The sequence below is a fragment of the Eretmochelys imbricata genome, chromosome 12 (genome assembly GCF_965152235.1).
Source record: "Eretmochelys imbricata isolate rEreImb1 chromosome 12, rEreImb1.hap1, whole genome shotgun sequence".
Lineage (NCBI taxonomy): Eukaryota > Metazoa > Chordata > Testudines > Cheloniidae > Eretmochelys > Eretmochelys imbricata.
In genome coordinates, this window is record NC_135583.1 from 14,052,618 (window position 1) to 14,066,180 (window position 13,563).

The 13,563-nt window shown below is 43.0% G+C and overlaps 1 protein-coding gene across 15 annotated transcripts in view; it reads left to right on the plus strand.

Moving 5' to 3' along the window:
* The window catches only part of AKTIP (AKT interacting protein), a 77,893-nt gene that overhangs the window by 12,869 nt on the left and 51,461 nt on the right, over positions 1-13,563 (plus strand). For 5 of the 15 annotated variants that reach the window (XM_077830955.1, XM_077830956.1, XM_077830957.1 and 2 more), the window contains exons 9-10: positions 1,561-1,621; positions 5,210-6,137. In XM_077830955.1, the coding sequence (XP_077687081.1) occupies positions 1,561-1,621; positions 5,210-5,320 (172 nt within the window). In that variant the 3' untranslated portion in view covers positions 5,321-6,137. Of the gene's footprint in view, positions 1-1,560; positions 1,622-5,209; positions 6,138-11,411; positions 11,430-11,495; positions 11,572-13,563 lie in introns of those variants that run through there. The other 10 variants (XR_013347624.1, XR_013347623.1, XR_013347625.1 and 7 more) reach the window with 7 other exon arrangements.

A 13,563-nucleotide genomic window follows, 5' to 3' on the forward strand; every position in this document is an offset into this window, starting at 1 on the left:
GTTGTAACCCGCTGTGGGTTCCTGCCTGTTGTAGTGAGTATCTTCAAACAATTACAACCCACAGTTGATGGGAACCACATCCTGAAAAATCTTTCCTGCACCCCTTCTCTGGCTGTCAAATTCCAGCCTCTCCAAGCTTATCAGAAGTAAGTTCCCCACAGACCAGGACATACCAATTCAGTGATACCATACCCTGGCAGAACAAGTGATGCAAAACCTGTAGACACATTTCCACTGCTGTGATCAATGCCCCCTTCCTCTACAACACACCTGACAAAATCCATGCATCCTACACATGCCTATCACATGTGGTGTACCTCATCCACTGTGCTAAATGCTCCAGTAACCACTATGTGGGTGAAACTAGTCAATCTCTACGCTCTTGAATGAACTCTCAGAAAAATAAGACAAACACACCATATCGCCTATGGGTTAACACTTTTTTACAAAGCAGTGAGACTCAATCTGACCTCACTCCTCATTCTCTAAGGAAATCTGCCCAACATCTGCAAAAGACAAGCCTAAGACATTAAATTCATAACATTGCTAGATACTAAACATCATGGACTGAATAGATAAACTGGATTTATAGCTTACTACAATCTAGAACTCACTTAAACTCCCCAGCTTTTTTCCTCCTTTACCCCTGTGTCTGGAGAGCTGTTAACAGGCCACTTCATCTTGAATGGTCCTTTGAAATATGTTAACTACTTACGCTAAACCATCTGTTCCACCTTTTTATTTAGCTGTGACACTGTTTCCCAGACCTGAAGAAAAGCACTGTGCAAGCTTGGAAGGCCCTCTACCTCTCCCTCCCTCCCCCAACAGACATTGGACCAATACAAGATATTACCTCATCCACCTTGGTAACCCTAGTCCCAGGATATTGGAGACACAGATAGCAAATGTGAAAAATTGGGACGGGGGGGTGGTGGGTAATAGGTGCCTATATAAGACACAGCCCCAAATATAAGGACTGTTCCTATAAAATCAGGAAATCCGGTCACCCTATATGGGACCAACATGACTGCAACAACACTGCTAAATTAATATGTAAATTTCCTTACCGGTTATCCATTAAACCCTTGGCTTGCTTAATGAATAACTGATAAAATAATCTGGTCACATTAAGGAACAGATCTGGTGTTCAGATAGTTACAAGTCAAACTTGCATGCTCATAGTTTGAACTGTTGCAGTGGCAATATAGCTCTGTGAAACTTAATTTTGATGGACCTGTCAACTAATCACTATTAGTGTATTTAGCATTGGTGGTGAATTCCTAATTCTTGGTGTTGGTATCAGCTGAAATGAGTATTTGGGTGCTTGACACTGAGCAGATATGTTGGATGAAATCTGTGATGAGCCACTTTGTGGATTAGGTATTTTTTCTCTTGATGCCGTTGGTGGGGGAAACAAAAGGTTTTGCAGCTCACTGAAAGCTCAGAGTAACATTAGAAATCTCCCCCACTCATTGCTGTTTTTTTCCTCTGAAGTGGGTAGCTGGGTGAGGGAACATTAAAGCAAAATGAAGTTTGTAACACTTCTGCTTTCTTCTATAGCTTTTCTCCATGGAATCCAGCTATACATGATGAAGCTAGAGAGAAGATGTTGACTCAGAAAGTATGTAGACAAAGTCCAACTTATTTATACTACAGTAACACTCAATGTATTGGGCACTATAGAGCAGGGATGGTCTTCATTTATTTTTGTAAAGAGCTTGTATTCTATATAAAATCCTACATGTACCTATAAGACTTTTATAAGTGGGTGTCAAAAGTTGGGCAGTTAAGTAAATGTCTTGAGTCTCAAAAGCACAGAGCACGCAGCAGCTCACTTACAAAATAATCTTGGCTACACAGCTCTTTGCTGCCTGGGAACTGCTAAAGATTCATGTGCTTTATTTCTCAGATTTGTCAAGTGATGGAAGTGACTGTTAATGACTAACACTAGTTACTGTCTGGTAGCCTGTCTGAGGTTGGATATGTTCAGTGTTGTGCTCCTGTCGCCTGAACAGGTGACTACTTAGCATCAACACAGTCACTTTCTTCGTTTGAGGAGACTTGTTACCTAATGACAAATGAGTCAAAACTCCAGAACTTTCTAATTGCATTACATGTAGGAACTCTGGGAGGAGGGAAATGATTTACTAAAACTACTTGGATGCTGCTGCTATTCCCCTCGGGAAATGTCAGTTCTAGAACACTAGAAATAACTTCCCTAAACAATTTGGTCAATGTCATAGTTGCTTCATGATATACAAAATAAGAAGCACAAGCCATGGTATTTCCTGGTCATTAGGGATGCTGCTGTCACTCCCTATACCGTGTACTAACGAAGGTATGTTACTGTTATATCGATGGATTCTGGGAGTTTTGGACTCTACCCAGTAGTCCAGCTAGATGGGTGTAATTAGACTACATTAGGGTATAAGTCTCTAGACTTTGGAGATCGGGGTAGCTAAGCTGATAGCTTTTGGGCAGGAGCACACCTTGCTGTGAAAGGCAGGAAATGGAGGAAGCTTTCTCTCATTTTTTGGGTTTTATTTACTATGAGGACAAGTCCCTGTTCCAAGGTGGGGATCTCCAATGGGTCTCTTCCACCCCTCCCCACCCCCAAAAAACACAAACCACTGCCCCCACTCAATCAGAAGTGTCTGCTGAACCACATCCGTGCATGGGAACCAACTGTGAAAAACTGACAGCACTCTGAAGTGCAGCATTGCAGAGCTTTATCTACTTGCAGAGAATGGAATTCCTATGTTGGTGGTATCCTTGCTGGACTGAGGCATTGCAGATTTGCAGGATGACTGACTTGGGGAAAACCCTCCACCAGCCACTGACTGCTGATCTTCTGAGATGCCTCTGATGGCAGGCCCTGCTGCTTTCTCAGCAGGCTCAGATTTGCATCTCCATGCATAAAGTCTCAGCTGTTGTGCTCGTCTTCTCTGGCCTAAACATAGGTTCTCTGTTAGGTCTCAATTATGTGCTGGCTCTACATGCTCCTTGGCAGTGTTCTCGGCAACATATACCAGATACTTTAGTCAGATTGCTCTTCTGTGGGTTCTGAGGCTGCAGGAGGATAACTTGAGAAATGCATTGTAGTTCTCTGGTTTGACGAACCCCCCCCCCAACCCCCCGCTTACCTGCTCTGAGGGTCCTGGTAAAGAGATTAGGAAGTCTTCCTCTATGGAACAACTGAGATTTGCAGGAGAGAAGTCTGCCTTGGTAGGCTTGGGGTTGTGCTGGTGGTAGAGGTGGGACTTACCACCACCACTGAGGTACATCAGGGCAACATCTGAACTTCACAACAAGCCTCAAAGAGTGAGAGGCTTCATTCTTTTTAAACGGAAGCCTAGGTCTCCAGCAGTCATTTGCTGCTTACTACTCTTGTCAGAGTAGGCTTTCTATAGAAACCTTGATAACAGCATTTAGTTGATTAAATGCCAATAACAAAAAAGAGCTCTGAGATCTCAATCTTTAGTGTCATTCTGCTACCTCTTGGCCAATTAACTTCAAATATTGTACATAAATGTTACTTAACTCCGACTACTGATTGTTACGGTTGAGACTTCGTGGATTTTAGTGGTGAGCCAAAATAGCTTATTTCAAAACAGGAGGCATCTGTCTGTGCCCAAAAAACTTGGGGAAACCGGGTCAGGCCTGTTGAGTTTTAAAGCACGTAGGAGGGAGGACTTCATCCAGGATCTCTTGCCCTCAAACTGAAATCTACATTGCAGCCAGCAACCCAGCAGCTGATTTCGTGTGTGTGTATGTATATACATAAAATTTAGTTGATTTTTGGTGGATTCCTGGCACCTTCCCCACTTTTTTTTTTTTGCATTTTGAACTAGCAGCTACTATTACCAGAGACTCTTGTCACTGTCTCTCTCTCAGACTTTCCAGGGCTGCCTTCCTCCTGGAGACTCTCTGGGCTTCTGCCAGCATGCTGACACTTCAAGATTAAATTTGTGGTGAATTAAGAAACCACTGGCTTACCACCAAGGATGTGCTTTACTATTGGGGCACTTCTCATACCCACGTGGATCAGTTAAACTTTCTGCCTGGCAATGCTATCAGCATGTGAAACTTCCACTGCTCTCCCATCCAGTGGGGTATGTCATCTTGCAGAACTGGTGCATTGTCTAAACATAACATAATGGGCGTACACGTAGGTCTCTCGATACTAAAAGCCTAAGTGGAATCTACCACACAATCCACAGCAACATGCTGGATAGACACACATTCTTTCAATACAGAAATCTGCAACCTGGTCCCCCTTTTTTCCTTTGCTAGATGCTGAAGTGAATATGTAATCTTCAGAAGATGCCTTACCCCCTTGCCTGTTGCCAGCTCCATTTACTAATCTACCCTCTCCCTCAATTCCAATCCTTTCTTCTGCTTGCTCATTCTCACTTCTACATCTAGCTTAGTAGTTGGGTAAGGTTTTTGGAGTGGTGCACCTTGTTCTCTACTGTTAAATGGTTTTCTAATCCTCATTCATCAGTTTAGAGGATCCCTTCCTACAATATTGGCATTCTTTATCACTGTTAAGGTTATTTATTTAGGACTCTTGAATCCTCTCTGGGTTTGGGAGGGTGCCCTCTGCCTCTTGCACACTAGGATGCTGTGGTGTCCAGAAACCTTCAGCAAAGCTGCTTCCATCTTCAAACCATGGATCCTATACACTAGTGCCACTATACTAGTGGATGAGTATACTGTAATAGGACCAACTTGAAGTAAAGCACAGAACAAACCACCTTCCTGTTAGTGTATTTGTTTAGCTGTAAATGGGATTGACTCTACTTTTGACTACAATAACTTTGGTAGAAAAAATGGCAAATGCTTGTTATAAGGTGTTGGGAATGGGCCTCAATTTTTATTCTGTTCTGTTTAAAAAAAAAAAAAAAAAAAAACAACCCAGCTTCTAGCTTTAGGTGTAGAGTAGCAAAAATGTACTGCAGCATTGAGATTCCTAATGTCATACTTTGCATGTCTATGGCATTAGCCTGGCAATCTGAAAGCCACTACACATTGCTATCAACCTATATTAAAATAGTAGCTAGGTTCCAGAGCATGCACTTATGTCCCTGTCTGAAAAGCAGGGATGGGTATAAAGATCTGCTAAGTGTAAAAATACCCAACCAAAAAAACTATATACTTTTTTTAAACACCGTTTAGTGGGTTCTGACTCTAACTTTGTTCTGCCTAGAAGAAGCCAGAAGATCAGCACTGCAAAAGCATGCAGGTGTCTGGGCTGTCATGGGTAAAGCCTGGATCAGTGCAGCCTTTCAGTAAAGAAGAGAAGACCATGCCTACCTAATTCTTCTGGACCATGATGCACAAAACACTTTCTATAGGTGGAGGGAATGTAATAGAGAGAGACGGCAAACTGGCAGTTTCCTTCTTGACAATGGATTAGTAAAAACTGAACGATAGCAGTGACTCAAGTAAACCTGCTCAATGGATTTTTGTGGACTCTTCTCAGTGTTTTACATATGCATTAAGTTTTAACAGCAGCCTAGAGGATGGAAGTATCTCTAAATATTGCAGTAATTCTGTTAAGGAAGACCACCTAGGATGGTAACTCCCAGGGCTCTAAAATGCCTGGAGGGTTTGTCTAAGCTTTTATTTTCCTTTCAGGAATAGCTATTTCAAATCTTAAGGAACTGGCAGAAGTATTAGCAGGAGAAACTGATGCCAGAGGTAAGCTGTGTTCCTATAAACTAATATAGCAGAGTTAAACACTATATTTAATGATTTTTAAATACATTGGTTTCTATTGTAAATACACTAGGATTTTAAATTGTAAATAGCGGGTTCAGTGACTCACTCCAACTAGCACTTTCAAGAAAGGCAGAGCTGAGATTGGCACTCAGCTTATGATATAGTACTGACTTGCAAATGGATGTTGTCACTAAAGCACACATTAGTCTGACAAGGAGAGAGCAGAGGGTTAGGTTTACTAGGCTTTTATTACATAAACACTAAAAATCAAAGCTTTTATTGGTGGTTTTGATCTAATAAAATATTAGAGGATGTTAGACTTCCTATGTGTTAAACCCTCAGGGATTACTAGGCTAGTTTGACTAATGTGTGTTAATAGTGACATCTTAAAAAATAAAAAAAAAAATCATGTTAACCTTGCTGCATTGTTCCTTTAACTACACAGTAGTCTTGAAACAAATATCAGAGTAGCTGGTATGAAGACATCAGATTGTATGTTATAGATACTCTCTTTATACATAAATTAGTCTTACCTATGTGCTTTGTCCAGGGTACTAAAAGGAATCCTTAGTCTTGTGTGCACACAAGTTTTGAAATGGGAGATTTTTTTTTACTTTTGACACTAGTCCTTTAATGTTGGACAGTCTGAGGTCTGTTTTCTGTTTAACCTTTCTCATACACTGACATACCTGCTTCAGTTCCAGTTTCCAAACTCCACAGCCAGTACTCCTGCCTTGCTTCTCATGCTCACATTTTTTTTTAAAGAGAATCTACCCTTCTTAATTTCTCATAGTAGTAATGGTTTAATACAAAGCATGTTATCAGGCTACAACAAGTAGTGGCTCCCCATATCATATAGAATTCTTTAATTTGTGTTTTTGTTTTTTTAAAGTTGCTAAATGACAAGTTCTCCATTCTAAAAAACCCAAACACCTGCTTAAAAGCAAGGAAATAAATAGTTTAAAGGCATCATAAATCATACACTACTACTGCTACACTAGATTTCTAGATTAAAGCAAGAAGAGACCACTGTGATCAACAAGAACATAGCCTCTCTTATGCAGGAGGCTAAGACTTGCCTGAATTAATTCCTCTTTGAACTTTTTTTTTAAATCCACTCTTGACTCAAATTCTAATGAGGGATACTACACCACAACTTTTGAGTAGTTGCTCCAATAGGAATGTATCTAGTAGGCAGAAGTGCCTGTTCCCTCCCAACACAACTTTAACTCTGACAGATGTATTGAAGCATTTTATCTTGGTAGCTAGGTGCAAATACATATTGGGGGGAGATTGCTTTAAGACATTTTAAGGGCCCTTCTAATGCTGGGTTACAGTGTCTTTCTGAAGTAAATTAGATATGCCCTGAGGCCAGTCTAAATTATATCTGTCTCATGGGTCTACCTGGGGTTTCAGGAGTACCCAAGCCCTGGCATGCCCCCTATACAAGGGCTTGGAAGCGTGGTCCCAGATGTCTTTCTCAGTTCCTGCAGTGTGGGGAAAGCTCCCTCTGCCAACACTGGGTCTTCCAGGGCCTGTGTATGCCATGTAAAGGAGATGGGGCAAGATCTTTCCCTTCTTACTTCCTAAGCAATAATCTGTAAGTGAGATGTTAATTGATGATTTTTTGGGGAAAAGTAACTTGTTTCTCAAAGGGTGTAGATGTGGTGTATCAATTTATGGTGAACTGAAGAGCTGGGTTTGCTTTTGTTCAGTAACAGAATAGATACATCCATAAACCAAGTTCTTTTAAGAAGTGTTTACACTGGGCGTGACTCAAAATACATTACAAAGGGAAGAGCAAAGTTTAAGGTGACTGCTGAAATTGTGTCAGAAGAAAACATGCTTAAAACAGCAATTCTCTGTCAGTGGATAACCTGACACAAGCAAGAGCAGGGTCCATACAGTAGTGTTAGTGAACAGTCTTCATCTGTAGCCAGTGCACAAGCTTCCCAAGAGATTCTCCTGTATTGTAGTTGAAGGTTACTGCTGGGGAAATTCTGCACCACTACACCATGCAGAATTTGCACAGAAATGAATGCATGTAGAATTTATTTCCGCCCCGCACAAATATGAGCTGCTCGCAGCCACTAGGAGCTTCAGGACCTGGCAGAGTCCAGCTTGCTTGCAAATAGACACTTGGGAAGCATGGGGGGAGCTGAAGGGTTCCTGGCAGTTGCAGTTCTCAGCATACCCTGAAGGAAGGAGGTGATGTGCAGGAAACTCCATACAAGCCCAGGACCCAGCATCACACTGTTTCTCCCTCTAGATCCCTGGGCTCTGGGAAGGAGGGCATGTGGGTGTCTGGGCTGGGCTCTAGGGAAAGGGGGGGTGCAGGTGTCTGGAGTGGGCACCCCATGGCTGGGCTCTGGGGGAAGGGGGCAGAGACACAGGAACTGGGTTGTCATAGGGTTTCTTTAACTCTATGCCTGGGGGAATTTCTTTGTGGCTGTAGTTACAGACATACTTGCTTACAGGTATTTTGAAATTACCAAAATAATTGAAACTGGTGTGATTATAGAGTTATTTTGACAAATAAAATGTAGAATTTTTAACTTTTTGGTGCAGAATTCCCCCAGGAGTAGAAGGTATAAGCCTGTTTTGAGTTTGAAGCCAACAGATGAGTCTGCTTCAAATCAGAATTGATGGGACCCAAACTTAGAAGTCCATTTCTGAAACATATAAAGTAAATTCAACCACTTCTGCCTTCAGAATAAATACAGCCCTCTTCCAAAGTCAGCGTGAATCTAAAAAAGTGCTTAAAACTAGATGTTTGCTGGAACGTTAGGCATCCACTGCTTATTTCCTCTCCACGAGGACAGGGATATTTAAAGTTAAACTGATAAACCAAGGGCTAAGTAACTGTTAGCTTTTTATGAAGGTAACTGCCATAGTGCTTCCATTGCATGTGCCATAACAAATAATGTTGGTCTTGTACCTCACCCTCCCTGCCTATAAAGGGACTGAGTCAAATGGAGTAATCTCAGGTTCTGTTACTAAAAGTGCTTTTAGTACTCCTCAGTTTGTAGGGTCTTGGTCACACTTTCGTATTTTAACCAGGCACTCTTTCACCCTCCTCCCCCTGCTGTGGGAATGACCTCCCAAAAACTAGATGCCTGATCTGGCAGAGACATGTTGGTAACTTGACTCAAGGGAACAGTTGTTGGTTGATCCTTGTGTACACATGTTTGCAAGATTGGGCTTTACACCCTTCATTCTCTATGCCAGGGATTATGAATTTTCCCATCTGTGTAGCCTCTGCTATAGCAGCAGCTGGAAGGTGTACTATGGATAAGGCCCTACCACATTCAGGGTCCAATTTTGGTCAATTTCACAGTCATAGGATTAAAAAATAGCATATTTCATGGTTTCAGCTATTTAAATCTGAAATTTCAGAGTGTTGTAATTGTAGGTGTTCTGACCCAAAAAGGAGGTGTGTCATAAGGTTACTGGGTGGGCTTGCAGTACTACTACCCTTATTTTTGTGCTGCTGCTGGTGGCGGCATTGCCTTCAGAGCTGGGCAGCTGGGGGGTAGCGGCTGCTGGCCAGGAGTTCAGCTCTGAAGACAGAACTGCTGCCAGCAGAAGCAAGGATGGCATGGCATGGTATTGCCACCCTTACTTCGGTGCTACTCCCTGTAGAAAGGGGCTGTCAATCCTGCCCAGCTCTGATGGGAAACAGCACAGAATTAAGGGTGGTATGGCGTAGTATGGTATTACCACCCTTACTTCGGTGCTGCTGCTGGGAGGATGCCGCCTTCAGAGTTGAGTCCTCGGCCAGCAGCCGCTGCTCTCCGGCACTCAACTCTGAAGGCAGCAGTGCAGAAGTAAGGGTGGCAATACCGTGACCCACCCCCTAAAATAACCTTATGACCCTCCCCATCCACATGTGCCTCTTGGGTCAGGACCCCTAATTTGAGAAACACTTGTCTCCCCTGTGAAATCTGTATAATATAGGGTAAAAGCACACACAAGACCAGATTTCACAATCTGTGAAATGTTTATCATGGCCATGAATTTGGTAGGGCCCTAACTATGGACAAGGCTTGCCTTTTTTACTACATCTCTCCCCCCCCCCCTTCCCCCATGTGTCTCAGCTACATTAATAAACTGAAGCAATAAAAATGCTTTTGCCTCTAATCCAGGGGTGGGCAAATTATGGCCCGGGCACTACATCTGTTCCTCCAGACCTTTTAATCAGGCCCTTGAGCTCCCACTGGGAAGTGGTGTCTGGGGCTTTCCCTGCTCTAGTTCTCCAGCTGCGGAGTGGGGTAGGGGTCTTGCCCCACTCTTCACGGCTCCCAGAAGCAGTGGCATGTCCCTCCTCCTTCTCCTACAAGTAGGGGCAGCCAGAGGGCTCTGCGTGCTGCCCAAGCACCGACCCCACAGCTCCCATTTGTCAGGAATTGCAGCCAATAGGAGCTGCAGGGTTGGCACCTGCAGACAGGGCTGCGTGCAGAGCTGCCTGGCTAAACCTCTGCGTAGGAGCGAGAGGGAGGACATGCCACTGTTTCTGGGAGCTGCTTGAGGTAAGCACTGCTCAGAGCCTGTCCCTCCCTGACTCCATCCTGCACCCCTGCCCCAGCCCGGATCCTCAAAACCCCTCGGTCCCAGCCCGGAGACCCTCCTGCACCCCTAACCTCACCCCAGAGCCTGTATCCCCAGCGGGAGCCCTCCCACACCCCAACCCCCAATTTTCTGAACATTCATGGCCTGCCATACAATTTCCAGACCCAGATGGAAACTTTGCCCACCCCTGCTCTAATCTCTTGGACTCAATAACAATCCTTAACCCTTTCTGCCACATTTATACTGTGCTTCTGCTTAGAGGTGAAGAGGGTACAGCATAAATAAGGATGCAGAAGAGTACTGGATAAAGGCTATGAGTAAAAAACTTTCACGTAAGCCAAGTGACTCAGCCACTTTTTTGAAAATGGGATTTAAGTCACTTGACATTTTTGGAATCTCTTCCCTGTATGGCTATGTGGAGAAAGAGACCTGCAGAAATTCCTCCTCCCTGACCCCGCTTTGAACATGTTCCTGTCTCCACTGTTTCCATGTCCAGTGCTGTTCTGAAAAGTGCAGGAGAGACGTCTTCCCCTTCCTTCCTGGGCTATGGGGGGGGAAAAAACTTCCTGACATGCACAAATTCAGTCAAGTCATTCTAGCGCAGCAGCTCCATGCCACAACTCTTGCCTAGGAAGCTAATGTGTAACTGTAGCTCAAGCTGACTGTGTTTGGCTTCTAGCTGTAGGAGTTGGGGGGAAAAGGGAGTATTTAATGGCTAGGTTACACACTGACAGTGAAACTAGAATAGTCTCCAATTCCCTGCTCTCATACTGACTTAATATGTCCTTGAGTAAACCATTGCCTTATACTATAAATTAGGGTAAGAATGGATTTCTAGTTCCCACTCACCCCCCCAAAATCCCTACTTACTGTCCAGGATTCCCTAAAACATGGATCTGCATCCTTCTTTATGTAGCAGGGATTGGGAGAGAAGTGCAAAGAACCCCCTTGATAGCTTAGAGAGTTGGGGAGTGAAATGAGTTTCTATGAGTTACAGAGCCTACTCCTGTCTGTGCTGCAAGGGCTCACAGGCAGGTGTTCTCCATCAAAGGCAGCAGGCTCAGCCCTGGTGATTGCTTTTCTAAATGGGAAATCTGTGTCAGCTGGGCTTTTTCCAGTCCTCAGAACACAGCAGAAGGTGGCTAAGTTTTTGCCTACAGTCCTCATGAAGAGGTTACGTGCTTTGTACACTATCAACATAGGCTTAAGGAGTACGTGCCTTTGTGTCTTCTTTGGAAAAGACAAGATACAGCTACTTCGATCCCTCCAGGAAAGGGGGTAAGTAATTTTACTGATAATCAGTTTGTTAAAGAGGGAAGGGCTAGTGTTTTTGGTTAGAACAGAATTGTAACTCCATATTTTGCTCTATTTCAATTTTGAGTGTTCTCCCTGGCTAAAGACCAGGGGGAGGGAGGAAGGAAAAAGTTCCTAGGTAGCACAAAGTAAGAGCTTTCCTTCACATCCATCTTCTACTTCAACTTGTTTTAAAATTTTAAATGGAAAGATAGGCTGTGTAGATGCCATGACTGGATTAATGTCTGTAGAATAAAATATGTATCAGGGATGAAACTACTATCCTAACCAGCTTTTCTTGCTCAAAAGAGGCTTAGTCTGTGTAGAAAGTGCAAGGTCTTTGGACTAGAGACTTACAAGAGGTAAATTTTAGTTTGAACAAATGAAAAAGCTATCCTTTCTAGCTCAGTTTTAAACTGTGAAACTCTGTCATTCCTGTCCAACTCCTCATGTGTTTCTCCTTTCTTTCTCTGTTTAATATAGCAGATTACCACATGTTGCACCAGGTAGATATGACTTTAGGAAGGAGATAAGCCTATACTTATACCTAGCCTAGGATCATAATGAACAGCAAAACTAATGTCTAAGCCCAGTTCTAATAGTGGATGAAATGAGTATGCTGAGCCTTACATTTACTAGTTTGGGATAAGCTATTGAGCAGTGTTGTAAACAATCAGAGTAGCAACGATCTTTGTGTTAAACACTAAATGTGCATTGAAAATATTTCTGGAAAAATACCCAATATGTGTGTGGTGTGCATGAGTAACTACCTGTCTTTAAGCTTAAAACCTCTAAGTGTAGTTTCTCTTCTGTTCACTCTACCTCTTCCAGAACTAGGGAAGTTGTGGGGGGAGGACCATTGTGATTTCTAGTCTGTTGCCTTAGCCACAAAAATATGGTTCCTAGAGCATGAGAATGGCCCAACTGGGTCAGATCAATGGTCTGTCTACCCCAGTATCCTGTCTTCTGATGCTTCAGAGGAATGAAGAGAACAGGGCAATTATCAAGTGATCCAGCCTTGTCCACTCCCAGCTTCTGGCAGTTGGAGGTTTAGGGATACCCAGAGCAGGGGTTGTGTCCTTGACTACCCTAGGAAACAGAGGGTTATTAATAAGGCTACCTTTTAGTCATGGGTATTTTTAGTAAAAGTCACTGGCAGTAAACAAAAATTCACGGCCTGTGACTTGTCCATGACTTTTACTATATATCCTTGACTAAATCTTGGGTGGGGGGGGGGAGTGCCATGAGGGTACGTGAGGGGGGGGAGGAAGAGACAGTTCCTCCAATAAAGAATTGCTCAGGTGTGGAAATTTCCCCCATATCTTCTGCAGTGAAGATTAATGCAAAACATTAATTTAGCTTCTCTGCTGTGGCCTTGTCTTCCTTGAGTGCTCCTTCAGCATCTTGATCATCCAGTGGCTCCACTGATTGTATGGCAGGTTTCCTGCTTCATATGTACTTTTTTTTTTTTTTAAAGTTTGCTGTTTTTGTGTCTTTTGCTCATTGCTCTTCAGATCTTTTCTTTTTTTTGGCATGCCTAGCTCAGCCTCCATTTTCTTAAAGAAAGAAGTCTGCCTAACGCATTAAGGAAATATTTCCTGATGAGTAAAACTTTGCATTTGCTTAGTTTCATTCCATACTCCTTGGTATCCTGACTCTCAAACACTTTGCCAGCGTGATTAATGGAAGGTCTATTGCGTGTATGTCTAAATTTAGTGCTTTTCATCTTTTCTTATGTCATTCTCTCTTTAACTGAAAGACACAGCTGATCAATTGCCTGCTGCTAGGGGAATCCCCAGAATTGTGTGCAATGTTCTTTAAGTGTAGCTTCAACAGTGCAGTGTTGCACTTGTAAAGATTTAAAGATGTAATTCTGGCTCTCATTTTCTTTTATATTGAATTACACAGTCACCCTTTGTCCCTTAACGTGGTTTGGTCTTTCTTTTCTATTCCATTTGGCACTGCCCTGGAATATCA